The 24582-nt window shown below is 41.9% G+C and overlaps 2 protein-coding genes across 2 annotated transcripts; both read right to left on the bottom strand.

Annotated features, from left to right (window-relative positions):
* Positions 1-20776: 20776 nt before the first annotated feature.
* LOC143623338 (uncharacterized) lies at positions 20777-21247 on the bottom strand. Its single transcript, XM_077094271.1, has one exon. The coding sequence runs from the start codon at positions 21245-21247 to the stop codon at positions 20777-20779; it is 471 nt and encodes a 156-aa protein (XP_076950386.1).
* Positions 21248-21502: 255 nt separating this feature from the next.
* Positions 21503-22243, bottom strand: LOC143623339 (uncharacterized). The gene is made up of 2 exons (XM_077094272.1): positions 22067-22243; positions 21503-21868 (listed from the first exon to the last, which is right to left on the bottom strand). The coding sequence occupies exons 1-2, from the start codon at positions 22241-22243 to the stop codon at positions 21503-21505; spliced, it is 543 nt and encodes a 180-aa protein (XP_076950387.1).
* Positions 22244-24582: the final 2339 nt, after the last annotated feature.

A 24582-nucleotide genomic window follows, 5' to 3' on the forward strand; every position in this document is an offset into this window, starting at 1 on the left:
TGAACCCACTGGTGGGGAGGCTGCTGGGCATGTTCATGTTTCTGTTGATAAGGAGACTTCCAAGACTGCCGATGATCCCGCTGGTGGGGAGGCATCTAGGGGTGCTGATGATCCCGTTGGTGGGGAGGCACCCAGGAACGTCGATGATTCCGCCCGTGGGGAGGCTTCCAAAGTTGGGGGTGAGGGACCACCCCTTAAGAAAATCAAGCTGACTCGACTTCAGGATCGGGTCAAGAGCTGGACTACCGTACGGAAACCCACAGGTAATTATATGCTTATGTCCCTAGACTTTTGCTGTAAATAGCTTCTAACTTTTGTTTTTGGATCAACAGCTATTGATGCGTCGCAACCACCTTCTCCGCCTTCAGAGGTTTTGCAAAAGGTTGGAGAGGATGTGCCTCCTGTGGATACATCTATAACCCCTCCAGTTTCCACAGGTGAAGGGGCGGAGTCCTCTAATCAAGGGGACTCCCTCTTTCGCCCCTCATGGAACCTTGGTTCTGACGCGCTCTTTACCGATCCGCGTGTGTGCCAAGAGTTCTTTGAGCATTGCCTCCCACCCTCTGAGTGTGATAGGATACACTCCCATACTCAGGCTAGTCTGGCGCAAGCACTTAGCTACCATCTGGCTAATGTGCTGTCGACTAGTCGTGAGGTATTCAAGGGTTGGGTGGTTGGTCAAACCGACCTTGAGCACGCTGTTCAACGCATGGTCGAAGCTGAAGTGGCGAGGTATACTGCCCAGACGGAGGCTTAGAAGAATGAAGCTGCCCTCCTGACTGCTTAGGAGGAGAATAAGCGTTTGAAGGAGCGGATAGCTGCTCAGGTCGAGTTTATCGCCTCCCGGGATGAGGAGTTTCTGAGGCTCGCGACCGAGGTTCAGGAGAAGGATGCACGCCTTGCTTTTGTTACCGAAGAGAAGGTGAGGCTGGACAAGGCTGTCACTGATGCCTCGGATGAACGGCATTGGCTTATGAAATTTGGCATCCCTAAGGTAAATACTTAGATTACATTTGTCTTATGAGAATGTTATGTTAATCTTTCTTTGGACCAGATTGTCAGGCTCATCAAGGAAGGCCCTGAGCTTGGGGATTGCTTGGCTGGCGTGTTGGTCAGCTCGTCACGGGTGGGTTGCCAAGCTGGCTTCCAGGAGGGGTACACCATGGCTCGCTAGGGACGTCCGCCTACAGAATTTGAGCTTCAAGGCCAGGATTGTCAAAAGGAGTATGATGCGTGAATTGAATCCTTTGATAATCTTTCCTTTGACATCCTGAAGTATATAGAGGAGAACCGTCGCGAGCCCACCGCTGTTGGTGAGCTGCGCCTTCATGTAAATAAGCTGCTCGCAGAGGCTGAGGATAAGGAGGCACCCCGCGACGAATATAATGATAGTGTAGATTTATCGATGTACTTTCTTTCTTGTTTTGTAAATTATATGTATATACGAAATGGAATGGACTTGTATTTTTCACTTGTGTTGAACTTTTTGTATTTGTAGTCCTCTTTGTTCATGACCCATCCGCTTACAGTTGAGACTTGTCTTTTTCATGTTCTTTTTTGTAATTTGTATTCCGATAATGTCTGATGTGTTAGTTAAAGCATTCAGTTTGTCTGGTTACTGTGGAACTAGTAGTTCGCCGGTTATATCTGAGATTTGACAGATGTGACAGGTTTGCCACGCGCAGAAAAAGTTTTGACAGCTGGTTCGCGTCGTACCTTGGGATTTTAAATTTTAGACTTTTGGTTTTCCTGCCCGACGTGTCACAATCTGATTGGTAGATTGTTTCGTTGCAGTACTCCACACATTAAATGCTGCCATTATATATACCTGTCGATTTCATCTTCAATATCTTCACTTTTGTGTTGAAGAGTTGAATTAAACATTGCCGGAATTCTTGGAAGTAATTCTCTTCTTCTTTAATCTTCTTTTATCTGATTACTCAGTAGCCATAGCTCGTTGCAATCAATATTTGGCCGATTATATGGCGTCGGCGAGACCTGGTTATCAAACCATCGATTCTGTAACCATTGATTGGGATGTGAAAGGTTTTCAAGACGTCGTTAATGCTTATGGTATAGCTCCAGAATGGGAGCCGGAATTTCCGGCTCCTGGTTTGACGGCGAGCTGATCTCCGGTGGGGAAGATGGCTGTGTTCGCTGAATATTTCAGCTTCGGGAATCTCCGATTTCCGGTTACCCGGTTTTTGGGTAAGCTGATAACTAGGAATATGATTAATATTTCCAGCTTCATGCTTCGGCGTTGATGCGCATGCGTCATTTTGAGTTTTGCTGTGGACACACCTCTCCTGGACCCTCATTGGGCCTGGAAATTCTTTTGGATACGGGAGGACGTGATCCTGTCGCCCATGTACTGGCATTCAGCGGATCAGCCATTGCTTGCCTTGCCATTCGTTGATCGTCTGGAAAGGCATGGGTGGCACCAACAATTGACCCATACCCCCACTCCTATGCGCCCCATCCCTGAATCTGCCTTCGTGAGGGCTGGGATGAGTCTCCTGTGGCCTTATCCGAACGATGTGCCCTATTTCCGAAAGTCGGATGGATGTAAGTTTACTTGTCATACTTCTTGAGTTTATCCTAGTTTCTAATTTTGGTTTACTATGCAGCTGAAGGTCTTCTGCTGTCTGTTCTTGTGGTGGGTGTGCCTGGGGTTATGCACATTACTACCCGTGATAAGAAGGAGCTCCCTATCCTTGACAAGACCAAGGATAGTTTTTTTGTTTCCTCAACAAACCTGTCCGGAGCCTGTAGTCTCTGACGGCTTGTTTGTGACAGGTAATTTATCCTTGATACGACTAAGGGTAATTTTCTGCGTACTCTCACCGGTTACTGAATATGTTTTATGGTACAGCCTTTGGTCGCAAGAGGAAAGAATCATCGTCCAGCTACACTCCGTTGGAGGTTGCTGGTGAAAAGCAGGGAATGGATCTTCCTCCCCCTTCCTCTGAAAGCGAAGAGGGTTCGCCTTTGTGACCGCGTTGCGGTCCGTACTAAAGGTATCGCATATACTTTCCTTATGGATTTGTGTTTATTGTTTAGTTGCTTATTTGGCGGTTTATTTTTGTGCAGCCCCCGTTATCCTCTTGGACTCTCCACCCACTAAGAGTGACCTTAGTCGGCGGTCCTCTACTGGTAAGGGGAAGTGCAAGGAGGATTTAACTTCCTCTGGTTCGCGGAGGTTGGAGTCGCCGCCTTCGCCTCCTTCTCCAGAAGCTGAGCTATCCGAGCGGGTGACGGTACCTCCCCCGCCTCCTCATGAGTCCGAGAGGGGGGAGGGGGGCCGTGTTATGCAGAGCGGTATTGTTCAGCATGTACCTGAATGGAATCTGACTCCTTCCTCGCGATTTTCTGACGAGGAGGTGTGTTTTGATTTCCTTCATGAGTGCATGCCCCCTACGGAGCGCGCGTATCAGCAGAACCGGTCCCGGTATCTGTTGGCAATTCGTATATATATCATTTGGCCAACCTGGTAATTTCCTCTGTAAGACAGCAGAACAGCTAGCACTCAATGGGATGGAAGCGACCTCAGCAAGCTTCTCCTTATTCGAAAGGATATCCTTGAGGAACTTCGCGTGTTTAGGCATCTGAGTCAGTGCCTCAAGGAATGGAATTTTAAGGTGAAGCTGCTTCAAAAGATCAAGAAATTTGGAATTCTGCTCCTCATCTCTATCTCTACGGAGTCTCCCGGGGTATGGTACTCTAGGCTTGTAGACTCTGGGTGGCTCGCTCGGTAGCTGCTGTCTCTCAGCCTGTGCTGAACTCCTTGGGCTGCTCCTCTAATGCACCTGGGCCGGTGGAGACTCCATCTGAATCTCCTCATCGACCTGCTCTTCTACAATTACTGCAGGCTCCTCGACGACTCCTCTTCTAGACCTCTGCTGAATCCCGGGCTCATCTCGTGCCCCTGCACCGCTCCTCGTTGTCACAGCTTTAGCGAATCCCTTCGGGTTTTGCTCGGTGTTACTTGGTAGCGTACCCTGCGGCCTCTCGTTTAACCTACTCGCTATCTCTCCCTTCTGCCGCTCGAAACTCTGAATCGACGCTCCTTGATTCCTCATGAACTGCTCGTGCTCTCGAAGCTTCTCCTGCATCTCCTTGTGTCGGGAATCCTCACGCGTCATAAGCTGCGACAACATCTGGGTCTGTTGCGCCATCATCTCCTCCAAAGTGGGCTTCTTCTCCCCACTGCTCGCTCCCTCGCCGGCATCCTGAAATAAACTCTGGCGTTGCTGAAAACCGGGCTGGTTTCCGCTCCTCCAGTTGGAGTTCTGATTGCCTCTCCATCCCGAATTATAAGAATTGAAAGAATTTGGATTTCCTATGAAGTCTACGGCCTCCTCCTGCGAACTGACTGGGCACTGAACGGTATCATGCCCCCCTCTGCAGATCTCACACAACTTGCTCTTCGTCTGCATATCCTTCACCATCTTCGCCAATGCCTCGACCTGTGCTGTCAGTGCGGTGGTCGTGTCCACCGAATGCATGCCTCGTGAGATGAAATCGACGGTCTTACCTCCTCTGGTGGGTGGTCTCTGGTATTCACTCATAGCTAGCCCATTTAATAAAGCGATACACTCATCAGGGTCCTTAGTCGTCAACAGATTTCCTCCCGCCGCCGTGTCGAGCATACTCTGCGTCGCGTAAGTCACTCCATTATAAAATTTCTCGAAAACCGCCCAATCTTGCAAGCTGTGGTTCGTGCACAATGCTAATAGATTCTTGAATCGCTCCCAGGTCTCGTAAAAACTCTCGGTGTCCTCCATCTGAAAAGAATGTATCTGGTTACGCAAACGAGCGGCCTTAGCCGGAGGATCGTATTATTCAAGAAATTGGGTCTGCATGGCATCCCAAGTAGCTATAGAGCCCTGTGGGAGGGACTCGATCCACAGACTGGCTTGATCAGCGAGTGAAAACGGAAAGACAAGGAGCTTAACGGCGTCTTCGGAAACGCCCGCAAGATGGAAAGTGTCGCAGATACGCACAATGCGGGTGAGATGAGAGTGCGGGTTCTCATGAAGCAACCTGTGAAACTGAGCAGAATGAGCAATGGTATTTAGAATATTCGATGGGATCTGCCAGTTCGTAGCAACTCCAATGGCGGGTGGTGCGATGCTGGATCTCGCGCCAGCATTGGCCGGTCGGGCCAGGTCCTCAACTGTCCTCCTCGGTGGAATGTCGCCCATAATCCTATCCCTATCGTCGGGGTAAACGGATGAAGAAGTAGACGAGGGTGAAACAGGACGATGTCTCTCACGAAACTCTCTTTCCGGCTCGGGAATGCTTCAGTGTCGGGTGGTCCACGAGATCGAGTCTGTCGCATAAAAACTATAATTAGAGAAAAGATTATCTAAACTATTCTAACAATTAAGTCAAATAAAACAAACAATAATCACAAGTAGCACAAAAGGTAAGTCCTAACTCGGATTGCTCTCAAAACGCCTAAAACCGTGTCCCCGGCAACGGTGCCAAGAACTTGATGTGTGTCTAATAACCCTATAGTAATGACACTAACAACTAAGCTTTAATATTAAAACGAAAATCCTAAAACCACACACAACCGGCATGTGTACCGATCGCAAGTAGTATAGACCTAGGAAGTCCGAGTATCGAACACGTGGACACGTAAGACGCTAACGATTACTAACCCTAGACAAGACCTACCTTAGAATAATATTTAATTGGTTTTTGATTTTACTTACTTAACTGGACTAACCTAACCGACTGACAAAACTTACCGAAAATAGAAAACTTAACGGGGAACTAACTGTGTTCACTTAGGATGGAGAAAAACGTCTACCAAGGTCTGAATCAAATTGTAGGCTTAACAAGCTAATGGATTGAATGACTTCAAGACACCGGTTCCTAAAGATGACACGACTAAGGATTGCTCGGGCTCACCGGATTACCTCTCGCTCTCACACAACAAGCCTAAACTACTCAAAATCGGCTAAAACGACCAAACCGGGAAATAATTGCTAACGTGTTCTAATGCTAGATCACCTCTCGGTCTCACCAACACTTGACCCTAATGGCAATGAATACTACACAACCAAGGATAGAGGAACAATTCAACTTAAACTAATATAGATCAACTAGTCGCTCAAAACACCTAAACCTGACAAGAAACGAACTCGCTTTCGCGCAATCCTTATTCTAGCATGCAAAGGTAATGAGACGACCCTACTTCTTATCACCTCTCGGTCTCAAAGAAGGTGTTTAACCGCTGTACTTAATCCAATAAATCATGCAACAAAACCCTACGGTTGTACCTACTGCAAACAAACCCTAAACACAAAGTCTAGAACCAAACAATGCACCGATCAATCAACACAAAACTAATTAACCGACACACGGGGTTTATGCAATAATTCACCAAAATTTCCAGCCCTTAAACACAACCTATTTCATTTCTAAATCAAACTTTACAATAGCAATTAAGGTCTATTAATCAAACAATCCATAAAACCTATCAAACACTATGATTAATCATCATTCCTAGGTAGAACTAACAAGTTTAGCTGATGATCATATTTGGACAGCAAAGAACAATTAATAAACACATCATAAAACTCATACCAAACATCTTAACAATCATCCAACAATCAATAACAATCATAAACAAGTCAATCTCTAACACAATTGCAAAACTATGTAGTCAACTGAACAAGTAAAATAATATGATGAACAATGTAAAAGATGAAAGGATATGGAGTGATTCCGGGCTGCTCCTTGGCTGTAAAATTGATGGTGAATGATCCCGAGACTTGTCCTTGCCTTCTTCTTCCTTCCCTAGCCGACAAAACCTTCAAACCCTAAGCCGAAAATTTTTTTTCCTCCCTTGCTTTCCCTGCTACTGGCCGATCGCAGCTACTGCTGTAGCTTAGGGTTTTTTTTTCTTTTTTATGTTATGTTATAATATGAGGCTTGGGCTTTTCCATGATGTAACGGACCGGGCCTTGAGTTTTTACTTGAAAACGTATGCGTAAAAGGCTCGTAAACTACTCCAAAAGCTCGGTTTCTCTCTTCCTTTCCCCCAAAACCTACAATATGAATAAAATTATGTAAAACCTATCTAAAATGAGCTAAAACATATAAAATATAATATAATACGTAGATAAAACGTGTGGAAAATACGAGTGTTTTACAACACATCACACAGCTAACACCAAAAGGTGGAAGTTGAGAGATTCTGACGTAAACGGGATGCAACAGACACATCTGATATCAACCACATTGTTTATAAAGAAAACTGAATGCATTAATATACTTCAAAATTACATTATCTCGTATTTCATTACCGTCTAGGTGATACACACATCATACAATATGATACATAATTCTATTTATTATAATGTATCCAAACATCCCGCACGCAAATCTTACACACATCAATCACTTAGCACGTAAGCAAACACTTCATCTTAGTTGTACCTGAAAAGCATGTGAGAAAACGGGTCAACTACGAATAGTTGGTGAGTTTCACAATTTGAGTAAACCTTGATAAAATCAATATCATAATATAATATTATCTGGGGACACTGTTAACCCAGTACTGTACCCTTTCCGGGGACAATGTTAACCCAGAAACACCTCTTTGGACATCTAGGGACACTGTTAACCCAGTACTATACCCATTCCGGGGGCAACGTTAACCCAGAAACACTTTTAAGGACATCTGGGGGCACTGTTAACCCAGTACTGTACCCATTCCGTACGATTCCTGTACAATCATATAATTATAAACACACGCAAATCCATGCGATTAGTATGTATTTAAACATTTCAATAGTAACTTGCTTCCGCCCCGGGAAAATATTTGAAACAATTTAGTAAAAGGGGCTCGTGAAACTCACCTTAGCAAATGCAAGCAGGTAACAACAATCATTATCAGTTAACACGTCCAATCTGTAATATGATCCCTACGATCGTTACTAAACACTCATTATTAATATAACTTTAACCGTATCAACCGGTACATCTGGGGACACTGTTAACCCAGTACTGTACCCATTCCGGGGGCAATGTTAACCCGGAAACACTTCTCCGGACTCAGATTGTGATATCGTTTAGAGTTCCATGGTCATAACTACTATTAGTCGTTTTTCTCGTTTTGCGTGCCTAGCACGGTTATTCGTTTTTACGTTTCAAAAATGAGTTTGGTCACACACGACCCGAAAGTAGTGGTTGACTGATAATTTAATTAAAGTTGTGAAATTTGAGCTCGGTTTAGACGCCCCGATTGGCCGCGGGACCCGTTTCCGTCTTTGGCGTACCGGAAACTGTTAAATAGTTTAAAAATACCCAAATCATCCGAATTATTTTCGGATGATTTATTTTTGCTTGTTTAACTCGGTTATATGAAAATAGTTCATTTTTAGGGTTTTTATACACCAGTCAGTTCGTCTACCCGAACTTTGCTGGTTTACGCGTTTTATATTATAAAAGTTCACTTTTATTCCAAATAAGTATCCGTTCATCCTCTGATCTTGAGATTTTGCAAAAATAATATTTTGACAGTGGGGAAATTTATAAAATTATTTCCAGAATTAATTTTTATATTTAAAATTTATTTATCTATTTTTAAACACCATTTACACTAAATATGTCGTAAATACCAAACGAACTTAGAAAAATCCCAAATTTTTCCTGGATGTCCCCTGCCATCCACATAGTCCCCTGTAATTTTTCCATAACCAAAATCTTTCTTTACATGCCATTTTCACTAAAACCGATCTAGAAAACCCTAGAACTCGTTTAACCGAAAAGCCTACTTAGACTTCTCCAACTGACCTAAAATTGTGTGTGTGACTTATACATGATATAAAAAGCTTATCTGCAATTTTTCAGAATTTTTCATGATATTTAACTATTTTTCACCATTTTTGGCCAAAACCGAGCATTAAATTCACCAAATATTCATCCTTTGTCCAAAATTACCAAAAATTCACAGAACTCATATTTTCATATATAGAACATCCCTGTAAAATTTCATGACCCAACTCTAAACATATCACAATCTGTCCAAAAACTCCAAAACCGAACATAACCGAATATACCTTTCGTTTTCCGCCACTACAAGCTACAAACTCGTCTTTCCGCCTTATCTACCACTAAACACAGAACCTACAACCAACATACACAATACCAAGCATGTTACACTCACGATCAAGCCTCTTACACTATAGTTTCGGTTATGATTCAAAAACAAAGATTTAAACCGTAAAAATTCGTTTTTGGTCCGTTTAACTCCTTTCTTGGACCAAGATCCGTTGTATAACCCGTATACATCACTTGATCATGAAAGAATCGGTTTTCATCTTTGAAACCTCATTTTCTTGCAAATAAACTCAAGAAACGAAGATGGAAACGTGATTAACTCGATTCTTTACCTTGTTTTCTTGCTAAATATCTCAGTTTTTGGATCATGAAGTTGAGAGAAGATGAAGAACTTGAAGATTTGATGCAAAACAAAAAAAAAAGAAATGTAAGGCAAGGGGGGTCTTCCCCATTCCGATCGGAAACATAAAGGGGGTGGGGTGGGACCCACCTCTCCATTCTAGGCCACATGTTTGGATTTCGGATATCCGGATAATGTTTTGGATAATCTGGTTCAGTTCGTTTTTCGGTTAAATGTTTAATTTGGCTTAAAACGAGGCTAAAACGGTCGTTTTTTGGGCTTAAAAATGAAATTTATATAAAACCGATTTAAAAACTTCAAAAACTTAAACCATGACATTTATTAACTTAAAACATCATATTAATAATTATTGCGCATCTTTTTCGGCTTGATCGATCATCTCTTGCTCGGTTTGGTATTAAAGGTTTCGTTTAATGTACCGACGTACCATTAAATCGAAATTCTTTTTATGTGCTTTAATTCACTTATCCCGAAGCTTTAATACTTCGTAAACATCACTAAATATCATATATCTCGTCTATAATTGAACCCTCGATTCGTTCGGGTTTCAATAACTATCGATCGATTAATCTCATATTCAATACGATGAATTATATATTCATGTACGATCAATACAGTGAACCATGTATTCTCGTATAATTACTATGGTAACTCATGTACCCGACATTAAATATGACGTAACTATTGTCTATCGGTTAGGGTATACCGGGTTTCGTCGGAATCGTTACATTCTCCCCCCGTTAAGAAATTTCGTCCTCGAAATTTTTATATGCCCAATATCCCCTTCCGAGAGAAAGGTGGGGGTTTTTCCTTCAGAATTCACCCTCACGTTACCAGGTCTAATCTGGTCCTCGCTGTGAATTTCACTTAATCTTAGTCAATAAAGTTTGGTGTGTCCAAACTGTTTAGTTTTCCCGTCTACTATCTCTACGGAATTATTTATGGTATCAAGCACGTCTTCTATGAGTACCTCCATTACTGGTACTTTCGTTACCTCATCGCTTAGGTACTTTTCAATTCGTATACATGGCAAAACATCATGTATAGTACTTAGTCCCTGGAGTACTTTAATCGATAAACTAAATGACCAATCATGGAGATAGCCTCATGAGGTCCAATATATTAAGGAGCTATTTTCGGTTTTGCCAAACCTCATATCACCTCTCTAAGGTGATGCCTTAAAAATGCCTTGTCACCTCTTTCCAGTGACAATGGTTTCCTTTGAATGTTGGCATAAATCCTTTGCCAATCTCGCGCTGCTTTCAACTTACCTTAAATATTATAAATCCGATGGGTTGTTTCTCGAATCGATTCAAATCTTATGGCTTGAGTGACGCCCATTTTCAATTTAACAAATTGGTGATAATTTCTTCACCCATAGAAAGCTTCAAGCTCTCGATGCTTCCTTCCCCGCCTTCCAATAATGGAAGTAGGATGACTATTTAGATCTGAGATAATTGAAAATGGTACTCTACGACAAGATACCATTTCCCCATCATGAATTTGGGCGAGAATTCATTGTGGTAATCGTCATGGATTGGGATGAAATGCGAAGATTGGTTAATCGATCCGCGATTACCCAATTTGCCTCATGCCTTTGATATATCCTGGGAATTTGCGTCCCGAAATCCATTGTAATTTATTCCCACTATCCTTGGCGAATTTTTTCTGTCGTTGTGGCGTTCCCTAGGGTTTTCGGTGTGCAGCCTTATCTCTTGCATAACTTACATATTCACCAACATACGTAACCATATCTTTCTCCAAACTCGGCCATTAACAAAATCCTTTCAGATATTCATATCATCAATAGTCTAATCCGATCCCGGATGTATGGAATATTTCGATCTATGCGCTTCGTCCATGATTAATTCACGATGGTCATGGAGGGTCGGGATCCAAACCCGATTTTTGAAGTAGAGAATTTCGTCTACGCGCTGTTCGACATTCTTCTCATTGCCGTAAAGTCCCTCCTTTTCCAATTGTTCCTCTTTTAACGCCTCACTTTGAGCGACTCGAATCAGGTCCGAAAGGTTCGACTGGACTATCATCCCCAGCGCTCTCACTCGCAATGGCTTAACCCGGTCTTTCCTACTCAAGGCATCGGCTACGACGTTAGCCTTGCCGGGGTGATAACGGCTGTCACAGTCATAATCGCTTAACAACTCGACCCATCTTCGTTGCTTCATATTCAGTTCTTTCTGATCGAATATGTGCTGCAAACTTTTATGAACGGTGAAGATGGTGCACTTCGTACCGTAGAGATAATGTCTCCAGATTTTAAGTGCGAAGATAACCGCTCCCAGTTCTAAGTCATGAGTAGTGTAAATTTTTTTTTCTTGTGTACTTTTAACTGTCGGGAAGCATGGGCTATAACCTTATTATTTTGCATTAACACGCATCCTAACCCTCTACGCGATGCGTCACAATACGCAACAAAACCATCGTCTCCATCGGGGAGACTTAAAATCGGCGCTCGGCACAATTTTAATGGTTTCTACCTTATTTGGGTCTATGTGAAATCCTTGTTGCTTTACAACATGACCAAGGGATTATGCCTTCTTTATTCAAAATCATATTTCGAAAACTTCGCGTACAACTCCTCTTGCTTTAACACTTCCACAATTTTCCTTAACCGTCGTTCGTGCTCTTCTTTACGTTGCGAATATATCAAAATATCGTCAATAAACACGATGACGAATTTGTCGAGATAGGGTTTACAGACTCGATTCATGAGTTCCATGAATGCTGCTGGCGCATTCGTTAGCCCGAAAGGCATAACTAAGAATTCATAATGGCCGTAGCGAGTCCGAAACGCTGTTGTTGCAACGTCCTCCTGTTGGATTTTTCATTTGGTGATAACTATATTTAAGATCAATTTTCAAAAAATAAATCGCCCCTTGCAGTTGGTTAAACAGATCATTTACTTCGAAGAAGTGAATACCTATTCTTGATTGTCACTTTATTCAATTTTCCCAAATCAATACATATCCTAACACTTCCGTCCTTTATTTCCCAAATAACACTGGTGCACCCCATGGTAACTAACTAGGTCGCATAAAACCTTATCCATTAATTCTTGCATTTCAGTTGGTGTAAGTCGGTAAGGTGCTTTAGCAACAGGGCCAGCTTGAGGTATTAAATCGATTCTGAATTCGACCTGTCGGGTTGGCGGTAATCCAGGAAGTTCTTCTGGGAGAACTTGTGGAAATTCGCGTACCACCGGGATATCTTCTATATGTTTTCTTTTAAATCTGTGGCAATCACGTTTGTTAAATACACCACGTCTTCTTGTCGTAAATATTATAACATCTCAAGATGAGATTAGAGTGGTAACATAATACCGTACACTTTTCTCTGTATCTAATTGCTTCATCGTCCGAAGGAGAGCTTCTAATCATCTTCTTTTCATATTTGATTTCAGCTTCATGTTGAGTTAGCCAATCCATGCTAACTATTACGTCAAAACTTCTTAACTTTACTGGTCGTAGGTCAATAAGGAAAGGTTAATCGTTCAGAATAATAGGACAATTCCGAACAATTTAGTTAACCATTAGGGGTTTACCGTTAGCGATTCTACAGTATAGGGTTCTATAGTTTCACTAATCGGTATCTTTCCAAATGATAGGAGGTTAACAGGAACTAACTTCTATCGACGACCGTAAAAATATCGCTGAAGTCTATTGATTTAAAACTACAACGTACTTAATACCACCTTTGGATCATGACGTGCTTTATTTGAATTACTCACAAAAGCACGGCTCCTTGCTTGATCAGAGGTTGATGCTTGTCATGAGGTTCATCTTCCAACGACACCTTGGTTCAACTTTGGGCAATTTCTCTTGAAACGTTCTGTACTGCCACATTCATAGCAAGTACAACTGTTTGGCATAATTTGATTTCTTTGGATGGATTGTTATTGAAGTTGTTGGGTTCGGAGTGGTTGTACACGAATGGGTTGGGGTTGTCGGTTCACCTGGCTTCAATTGGTTCTACAATTAGGGCATTACGTCCATCTTTACCACACCTGTGGCCTACTATCACTCGACATTCTTCTTCCTGCCGATAACCATATATTCCACATTTAGGGAAGGACCCTTCATACGGTTCATGTTTTCACACCGGAACTAGTCTTAGTATAATTCTGGGTTGTAGGACATACCTACTTATTCACAAGTCTATCTTGCATTATACATTTATCATTTCTCTTCTTTAACACTCGACGTCTCACCTAACGTCCTTCCATTCCGCTTCCCATAGAGTCAAATATATCAATGTTGGCTTGTGACACAACCTTTCCGAAGGTTGTATATTTTACAGGATTGACTATACTCCTTATCGATGGAGTTAGTCCCCAATATAGCGCTTACTTCGCTTAGTTTCAGGAGTAATTAGCCATGTCACCAGACATGACAATTCCTTCAAACGATTAGCGTGTTCTAAGTGATCAGCACACAACATTTCTATTTTTGATAGCTCAGTTTCCAATCTCTGAACTTAATTACTCGAATAAAAGTGCTCTAGCATAAGAATTTTAAATTCTGACCATATCATCTGAGTAATAATTTTCTAATTACAATTTTATACCATCGTGTTCCATTACGATACAACATAATTTACCAACATATCTGTAGCATATTTCACTACACCATGTTCTAGACTCTTACCAACATCCTTAACCATTTCGATCTTTTCTATCCACTTGCTAATCTATTCCTCCCTTTACCAACAGTAAACCATTAATAATTTTCTTAACACAACCAACAAACATATCCTTCATACCGGATCTAATTCATTTCGACTACTATTCATGTTTAGTTTATAACTAATACTTGTAGTCATAATAGTATTCGGTGGGACATTATCACTCTTAGTAAAACCACTAAGAATTGAAATATTCATATTCATGTGATTGCTCGATCTATAATTCTGCGATCACATTTGATCTGTGATACGACATTCGGTATCATCATCTGCTATCTTTGAGCAATTCATTGAATCATATCAATCTCCATCAACGGAGTTACTCTTTTTTTTATGTCATTCTGCCGTACTCATCCTGTACGCAGTAATCAATACTAATCTTACCGTATAACTCGTTACCAGTTCAATCATAACAGCAGGTACATATACACACCAAATATTATCATACATATTACACATACCAGTATCTAGTATATATGTCCCACAAGTATAATAACATATGGACTTAACCTGACGTCGGTTAACGTTTAAATATGTTTCATAACCCTTGTCACCAACTGACATATGGATCTTTCTCAACAAAGATTAATGTTTAATATGCTTGATTTCAATATCCTTCGGCATGTTAGCATAACCGATACATGCTCACCGTGAGCACCAAACGATTACGTACCACGGAGTTATAATATCCGTGTCTATTTGTATATCCAGCATACACGGTATACCACCTACGAACGAACAACCAACTATGCTATAATGATTCCAACACCTCTTTGTGTATGGGTAATCATTCTACTCGAGTATACATGGGTATAGGCATCTAACGGATGTAAGGTTTACATAGGGAGTTGCAAGGTTCAAGGTGATCGCGCAACATGGGTTGCCTTCAAATATTATTAATTACTATTATGGGAAACTCTATCACTTGCTCAGTCAATGTCCTCAGGCGTTCTAGGTTTGCTAAAATCAGTAATTCTCGATCTGGAGGTGGTATGACTCATATGTTTGAGAGTGGGAAATACATATATATATTTCTTTATATTATTTTTATCTGCTCATTTATTATCAAATTTATTATTATTATTTTATTTTATTTATTTATTTATTTATTTACCTTAATGGAATAAGAACGGGTTCAGGTACGGGTCCGTCCTTACGTGAGGGTCGACGGTTCGGGTGAACATAGGGGGTTATTAGGATATACGGTACCGGTGTTGGTAGGGTAAGGGATTTATCAATTTTGGTTGGGAGTGACGGTTACTAGATATTTCTGGTTAATGTCAAAGGGGAGATCTAATTTGGTACGATCATAACTATGGCCCGATAAGTCAGACTTATCATCAACCGATGCTCTAGAAATTTTAGCATCCTCGGCACTTTTATTATTTCATCCCCCGGTTCCTTATCCGGGTCCTATTTCTCAATACATGTACCCACAAGATATGCACATATATATATACACATTAGCACGCATAAATAATATTATATACTTTACACATACGTTGCTATTTTTACCTATTAATGTACCCCGTGACTTCCTCTGAATTACCTCGTGCGGACAAGTCTGTTATTATGTTCCGGACCATAATAACTCACTTGTCCATCCAAGTTCATCCAGAACTCGTCACTATAACTTATTAGTTGATATTCAGATCCTATAATACTTGAGCTACTGGTTATATTTTAGGTATCTTTTAAAGACATCCTAATTCTTTATAACCAATGGCTCTGATACCAAGTTCTGTAACACCCCGAAACCGCAGCGAAAACGTAAACGGGATGCAACAGACACATCTGATATCAACCACATTGTTTATAAAGAAAACTGAATGCATTAATATACTTCAAAATTACATTATCTCGTATTTCATTACCGTCTAGGTGATACACACATCATACAATATGATACATAATTCTATTTATTATAATGTATCCTAACATCCCGCACGCAAATCTTACACACATCAAGCACTTAGCACGTAAGCAAACACTTCATCTTAGTTGTACCTGAAAAGCATGTGAGAAAACGGGTCAACTACGAATAGTTGGTGAGTTTCACAATTTGAGTAAACCTTGATAAAATCAATATCATAATATAATATTATCTGGGGACACTGTTAACCCAGTACTGTACCCTTTCCGGGGGCAATATTAACCCAGAAACACCTCTTTGGACATCTGGGGACACTGTTAACCCAGTACTATACCCATTCCGGGGGCAACGTTAACCCAGAAACACTTTTAAGGACATCTGGGGCACTGTTAACCTAGTACTGTACCCATTCCGTACGATTCCTGTACAATCATATAATTATAAACACACGCAAATCCATGCGTTCAGTATGTACTTAAACATTTCAATAGTAACATGCTTCCGCCCCGGGAAAATATTTGAAACAATTCAGAAAAAGGGGCTCGTGAAACTCACCTTAGCACATGCAAGCAGGTAACAACAATCATTATCAGTTAACACGTCCAATCTGTAATATAATCCCTACGATCGTTACTATACACTCATTATTAATATAACTTTAACCGTATCAACCGGTACATCTGGGGACACTGTTAACCCAGTACTGTACCCATTCCGGGGGCAATGTTAACCCGGAAACACTTCTCCGGACTCAGATTGTGATATCGTTTAGAGTTCCATGGTCATAACTACTATTAGTCGTTTTTCTCGTTTTGCGTGCCTAGCACGGTTATCCGTTTTTACGTTTCAAAAATGAGTTTGGTCACACACGACCCGAAAGTAGTGGTTGACTGATAATTTAATTAAAGTTGTGAAATTTGAGCTCGGTTTAGACGCCCCGATTGGCCGCGAGACCCGTTTCCGTCTTTGGCGTACCGGAAACTGTTAAATCGTTTAAAAATACCCAAATCATCCGAATTATTTTCGGATGATTTATTTTTGCTTGTTTAACTCAGTTATATGAAAATAGTTCATTTTTAGGGTTTTTATACACCAGTCAGTTCGTCTACCCGAACTTTGCTGGTTTACGCGTTTTATATTATAAAAGTTCACTTTTATTCCAAATAAATATCCGTTCATCCTCTGATCTTGAGATTTTGCACAAATAACATTTTGACAGTGGGGAAATTTATAAAATTATTTCCAGAATTAATTTTTATATTTAAAATTTATTTATCTATTTTTAAACACCATTTACACTAAATATGTCGTAAATACCAAACGAACTTAGAAAAATCCCAAATTTTTCCTGGATGTCCCCTGCCATCCACATAGTCCCCTGTAATTTTTCCATAACCAAAATCTCTCTTTACATGCCATTTTCACTAAAACCGAGCTAGAAAACCCTAGAACTCGTTTAACCGAAAAGCCTACTTAGACTTATCCAACTGACCTAAAATTGTGTGTGTGACTTATACATGATAAAAAAAGCTTTTCTGAAATTTTCCAGAATTTTTCATGATATTTAACTATTTTTCACCATTTTTGGCCAAAACCGAGCATTAAATTCACCAAATATTCATCCTTTGTCCAAAAATTATCAAAAATTCACAGAACTCATATTTTCATATATAGAACATCCCTGTAAAATTTCATGACCCAACTCTAAATACATCACAATCTGTCCAAAAACTCCAAAACCGAACATAACCGAATATACCTTTCGTTTTCCGCCACTACAAGCTACAAACTCGTCTTTCCGCCTTATCTAACACTAAACACAGAACCTACAACCAACATACCACAATACCAAGCAAGTTACACTCACGATCAAGCCTCTTACACTATAGTTTCGGTTATGATTCAAAAACAAAGATTTAAACCGTAAAAATTCGTTTTTGGTCCGTTTAACTCCTTTCTTGGACCAAGATCCGTTGTATAACCCGTATACATCACTTGATCATGCAAGAATCGGTTTTCATCTTTGAAACCTCATTTTCTTGCAAATAAACTCAAGAAACGAAGATGGAAACGTGATTAACTCGATTCTTTACCTTGTTTTTTTGCTAAATATCTCAGTTTTTGGATCATGAAGTTGAGAGAAGATGAAGAACTTGAAGATTTGATGCAAAAAAAAAAAAGAAATGAAAGGCAAGAGGGGTCTTCCCCATTCCGATCGGAAACATAAGGGGGGTGGGGTGGGACCCACCTCTCCATTCTAGGCCACATGTTTGGATTTCGAATATCCGGAAAATGTTTTGGATAATCTGGTTCAGTTCGTTTTTCGGTTAAATGTTTAATTCGGCTTAAAACGAGGCTAAAACGGTCGTTTTTTCGGCTTAAAAATGAAATTTATATAAAACCGATTTAAAAACTTCAAAAACTTAAACCATGACATTTATTAACTTAAAACATCATATTATTAATTATTGCGCATCTTTTTCGGCTTGATCGATCATCTCTTGCTCGGTTTGGTATTAAAGGTTTCGTTTAATGTAACGACGTACCATTAAATCGAAATTCTTTTTCTGTGCTTTAATTCACTTATCCCGAAGCTTTAATACTTCGTAAACATCACTAAGTATCATATATCTCGTCTATAATTGAACCCTCGATTCGTTCGGGTTTCAATAACTATCGATCGATTAATCGCATATTCAATACGATGAATTATATATTCACGTACGATCAATACAGTGAACCATGTATTCTCGTATAATTACTATGGTAACTCATGTACCCGACATTAAATATGACGTAACTATTGTCTATCAGTTAGGGTATACCGGGTTTCGTCGGAATCGTTACAAAAACCTATCTAAAATGAGTTAAAACATATAAAATGTAATATAATACGTAGATAAAACGTGTGGAAAATACTAGTGTTTTACAACACATCACACGGCTAACACCGAAAGGTGGAAGTTGAGAGATTCTGAACGGGCTCTTTAGCAAGAGAGGGAGCGGCAAGCTGCTGCTGCTAAGGAATGGGAGGAGGCATGTCGGCGACAGAATGTTGCACTTGAAGCCGCGCGCTCTCTAACCCGTGTCCGCGAGGCTGAGCTTGCGAAGGCAAAAGAAGCCAAGAGTGATGTTGAAGCTCGCGTTGCAGCTCAGTAGGAAGCTATCAGTACCCTTTGCGCTGCTGCTGTTGAAAAGGATCAATTAATTGAAGACTTGATCAAGGAGAACACCAAGTACATTGGTTAGCAGGGCGTTTTGAAGTTAAGTGCTGAGGAAGCTTCCTTTGACCGTGCCTGGTTGATGCGGGAAGGTATTTCCAAGGTATGGGTTCCTTCATCTTTATCATGACTTGTGAATTCGTTTTTCTGATTCTTGAATTATTTTCGTAGGTTATCTCCTGTATTCACAAAGTATATGAGTCAGGTAACTGCCTTGCTGACCTTCTATGTGCCTCAAGTGACTCAGGGCGTAAGGCAGGCTTCCAGGAGGGGATAACCTTTTCTCATGAGGGGCGTCTTTTAGAGGAGTTTGACCTTCAAGGATTGGATGTGGATGGGAAATATGATGCGCAAATGGATGCCTTTAACCAACTGCATTTTCCCATCCAAGAAGCTATCCGAGGTTTTGCTGAGGCGGCGGATGGCGTTCACCATCTCCGCGACTATCTTCGTGAAGAATAATTTTGTTGTATATATTATTTTTCTTTTGTTCCTATAATCCCTTTTTTGAATGTATATATGGCATGGATTTTACATTTTGTCTTGTATGAGTACAATATAAATGTGTGTGAGCTAAATTCGTCATGTATCCAAAACATAGAATTAGGATGAGTATTGGCACGCAGGCCTATCCGTACAGGAACTAGCATTCTAGGAAATTTTTAAACAATAGGATAATTGTGCGTTAACTATATTCATATGAACGTTAAGGTAAATTAAATCTGGCACGCAGACCAGAACATTAGGCACGCAGGCCGTTAAAGAGGAGAGCAGGCCCAAAAGGAAATTACACGACTTAGATGTAGCACTTCCGCAGTTGCGCAACGTTCCAAGTCCTGGGAATAGGAGTGCCATCCATTCTTTTTGGTTTGTATGCACCCTTTCCCAGTACTTCGTCAATTTGATAGGGGCCTTCCCAAGTTGGTGCTAACTTTCCTGGTGATTCGGCGTTCGATGCTTCATTGCTTCGGAATACGTAATCGCCTTGGTTTTATTTGCATAATTTGACTCGTGTGTCATAGTATTTTTGGAGTTGGCGTTTGTATTTGCTTTCGCGTATGGCGGCCAACTCTCTTCTTTCTTCTAAGAGATCCAAGTTTAACCGGAGCTCTTTTTCGTTATCGGCAACTAAAAGCATTCGCGCGGATGGGACACCAATTTCGGCCGAAATTACCGCTTCCTTGCCATACGTTAAGCTGAATGGTGTCTCTGAGTTGCTCGTCCTTTTACTGGTGCGGTGTGCCCACAGCACATGGGGCAATTCCTCTACCCACCCAGTTCGTTTGGTTCCCAGTCTGGCCTTGATGCCTTCTTTGATGCTTCGATTGGCCCGTTCGACTTGTCTATTGGCTTGCGGGTGGGCAAATGATGTGAACACTTGCTTTATTTGCAACTCAGATAACCATTCCTGGAGGCTGCTATCCGCGAACTTAGTCCCATTATCACTGACTAGCATCTGGGGGAGACCAAAATGATAGATAATATATTCCCATAAGAATTTCTTCACATTCGTTGTCGTTATATGGGCCAGAGGTTTAGCCTCTACCCACTTTGTGAAGTAGTCGATGGCGAGAACTTCACACATCCGGGGGCCTCGGGGAACGGTCCCATGATATCTATGGCCCATTTTTGGAAAGGCCATGCTGCAGTGACTGGAACTAGGTCGATCTGATGTCGCAACATCCGAGGTGCGTGTCGTTGACAGGCATTGCATTTCCGGATTTCTTTGAGGGCATCCATGTGCATGCCTGGCCAATAATACCCTGCATTCATTATTTTTGCTACCACCATTCTTGTTTCAGCGTGTAGCCCGCAGATGCCCTCATGTATTTCTCGGACTATGTAGTTGGCATCGTCTGCGTCTACACATCTAAGCAGTGGGCCAATGAATGATTTTCTGAACAGGACCTCATCATGCATTTGATACCACAACCCCTTATGGCGGATCTGTCGGGCCTCTGCTTTTTCTTCCGGGAGGATGCCAGAGGACAAGTAAGCTTTGATTGGTTCCATCTAGGACGTTGCTCCGGTCTGAATGTCCAGAACTTGGTGTTGAGGGACAGACTGAGCGTCCAGAACCTCGATTCTAACGTCTCTGCCTATGTGTTCGAAGCTGGTGGATGCCAGATTGCTCAAGGCATCTGCGGGTCGATTCTCACTTCTTTTGATGTGCAATACTTTACATGAAGTGAATTTTTGCATAAGGTCTTTAGCTTGAGACAGATATGAGGCCATGACATCATTCTTTGCTTCATAAGTTGCTGAGACCTATCCTGCAATAAGCATAGAATCGACCCAGGCCTCTAAAAATTTAACACCGATCTTCTTCGCAATCCGCAGTCCGGCCAAGAATTCTTCGTACTCAGCTTCATTGTTTGTACTTTTGAAGTTCAACTTAATGGCATAGGTGAACTCTTGGCTGTCTGGGTTAATCAATTTCAGACCCGGGCCTGATCCCTCCCCAGTTGATGCTCCATCTGTAAACAGAGTCCATTGTTGGCTTTCATTGGAAGGGATTGGGGGTTGTTGTTCAAACAGGCATTCCTGGACTTTGCCTGTGGGTATCTTTGTGACGAAGTCCGCCAAGACCTGGCCTTTGATCGTTGTTCTAGGTTTGTACTCAATGGAGTTCACCTAGTTCGATTGCCCATTTGACTAATCTCCCGGATAATTCAGGTTTGGCCAACACATTTTTCAGCATGTAGTTTGTCAAAACTTGTATTGGGCGACCTTAGAAGTACCTTTTTAAACTTCATGCCGCATAAACTAGCGCTAGCACAAGTTTTTCAAGCATCGAGTACTGGGTTCGACATCCGCTAGCGTTCGGCTGACGTAGTATATCGGCGTTTGGATGGCTTTACGATCCATTAGGAGAACTGCCCCAATTGCAATATCCGAAGCGGATAGGTACAATATGAGAGGTTCTTCTTCCCGAGGTGCGGTCAATGTTGGAAGCTCCATGAGGCATTTTTTACTTCTAGGAACACCGTTTTGGCATCCGGTGTCCATTTGAAATGTGCCTTTTTCAGGCAATTTCGTAACGTTGACACGAATGGGTAAGATTTAGTCGTATGGTTTGCCAGAAATCTGTTTAGCGCCACTAATCTTCCATTCAACATTTGGACCTCTTTTTGTGAAGACGGGGAGGGCATCCGGGTATTAGCCTATACCTTCTCCGGGTTTGCTTTGAATCCCTCCCCGGTGACAATTACTCCCAGAAACTTTCCTTCTTCCTTGCCGAAAGAGCACTTTGAAAGGTTAAGTTTCATGTTTATTTTCCTGAGTGTGGTGAAAACGTCTTCGATGTCTTGAAGCATTTGATCTTCCTCCGCACTCTTGATGAACAGATCATCCATGTACACTTCAAGGTTCTTCCCAATTTGATCACGGAATGTGTTATCCATCAGGCGCTGATACGTGGCGCCCACGTTCTTTAGACCGAATGGCATCATTTTGTAACAAAACGTGCCTTGGTCAGTACGGAAAGCAGTTTTGTCTTCATCACGGGCCGCCATCCGTATCTGGTGGTACGCCTTGTATGCGTCGAGGAAACGTTTAAACTTGAAAGGTGCTACCGCGTCTACTTTGAGGTCAATCTCTGGGAGTGGGTAACAATCCTTTGGACATGCTTTATTCAGATCCTTGAAGTCAATGCACATTCACCACGAACCGTTGCTTTTTGGGACCATCACAGGGTTTGCGACCCATGTTTGGTATTGAATTTCGCGGATGATCCCGGCATGCAGTAAGTCTTGCACTTGTTCATTCGTGGCCTTTGTCTGTTCAGGTCCCATCTTCCTTTTCTTTTGGACAATCGGCGTGTAAGCCGGGTTGACCCTCAACCGATGTTCAGATATCTCTCGTGGAACACCTGTCATGTCTGATGGCTTCCACGCAAAGACGTCGACATTTTTAACCAATAGTTGTTTCAAGAAAACCCTTACCATTTCCGAAATGGTTGCCCCAATCACCAATTGCTTCCCGCGCAAGAATTTTGTCCTGTTTGGATCTCGCGGGGAGGACGAGGAACTCAACGTCCTCGGTCCTTGTGTGGGTTCCGTCACTCAGTGTGACTGGGAACGTTATGACCCCCTTGGGGAGTAGCATAACCTCGTATCCAAACCCGGAAACTGTGGCGTGTACCGGTTTCAACCTGGCCTTGTCTTCATCGTCTAACTGCTCGAAACATTGTTCGTACATTATGTCGGATGTGCTTTCAGTGTTGAAGAAGACGTATTGAGATCGATAGTGACCGAACAGAGCTGTGATGATTAGAGATTGCTTCATACATGGGCCTCCTTTCACTCTTGGAAAAACTGCGGGTTCGCTTTTCCATTCCTCTTCGTCTGCCTCCATTCGCTTAAACTTCCGAGGGGGCACCCCTTGGATCATGTGCACGTTCAAATCGTTGATCTGCTTTCGCGGCAAACCTTTGTCCGCGTGAGCTGCGTTCTTCCGTGGACCCTGTCGAACGTTTTTGAGCACGTGGTCTAGTTTTCCGGATTTTATGGCGGACTTGATCTCATTCTTCAGGCTTATGCACTCATTTTTGTCGTGTCCAATATCTTCATGGAACATGCAGTGCTTGTTCGGATTCAGGTTCACCCGCTTGCTCAACGATTGGGCCTTCCTGAATTCGATGTTCTCTGTTATTAATATTTCAGACGAGTCTTCTTCAAGGGTGTCCAATGTTGTCGGTCGGACTTGCCCGCATTTCTATCCTTTTGTTTTTGCCCGATCAATGACCTGGTGTCAAACTGCTTGGATGAGCTTTCCGGGGGTTGAATCCTTGACCATATTGAACCCTTCTCTTTCGACTGAGCATTCTGCAGCTTGGTTCTTGTTTGTTGTTTGGGCACCTCCCGCCCTAACAGTTTTTCTGTGGCTGCAAAGACCTTGGCCGTGGACATGACTCTGTTGCAGGTCTGTGGCATGCCATCCCGGCCTGTCAAACATCTGACCATTTCTGGACTCTTTGTGTTTACTCCGAATGCTCCTCTTAGGATGTCCTCACTGATTCCACCAATGTTTAAGCTTTCATTGTTGGATCTAGTGATAACGCTTTCCAGTGATTCATTGTCTCGGCGGACAACACTTAGGATCTCTGACGGTTCCCGAGTGCGTTTACGCTGTTGACTGAAATGCTGTGAAAACTTCGCTACTAGGTCGTCCCAGCTCTTGATTTGACCGTCTGGTAATTTCTCAAACCATTCCGGCTGCTCCTGTTAGTGTTAATGCGAACATGTGGCACCAATAGGGCAACGTCCATCCGCTTACTTCGCCAACTGCTGTGAAGTTTAGTAGATGATCGCTCGGATCAGTCATCCCATTGACTTTTCCCAAATTGC

The sequence above is a fragment of the Bidens hawaiensis genome, unplaced genomic scaffold (assembly GCF_021521415.1).
Source record: "Bidens hawaiensis isolate Kalapana, Puna unplaced genomic scaffold, B.hawaiensis_p1.1 tig00003378_1, whole genome shotgun sequence".
Classification (NCBI taxonomy): Eukaryota; Viridiplantae; Streptophyta; class Magnoliopsida; order Asterales; family Asteraceae; genus Bidens; species Bidens hawaiensis.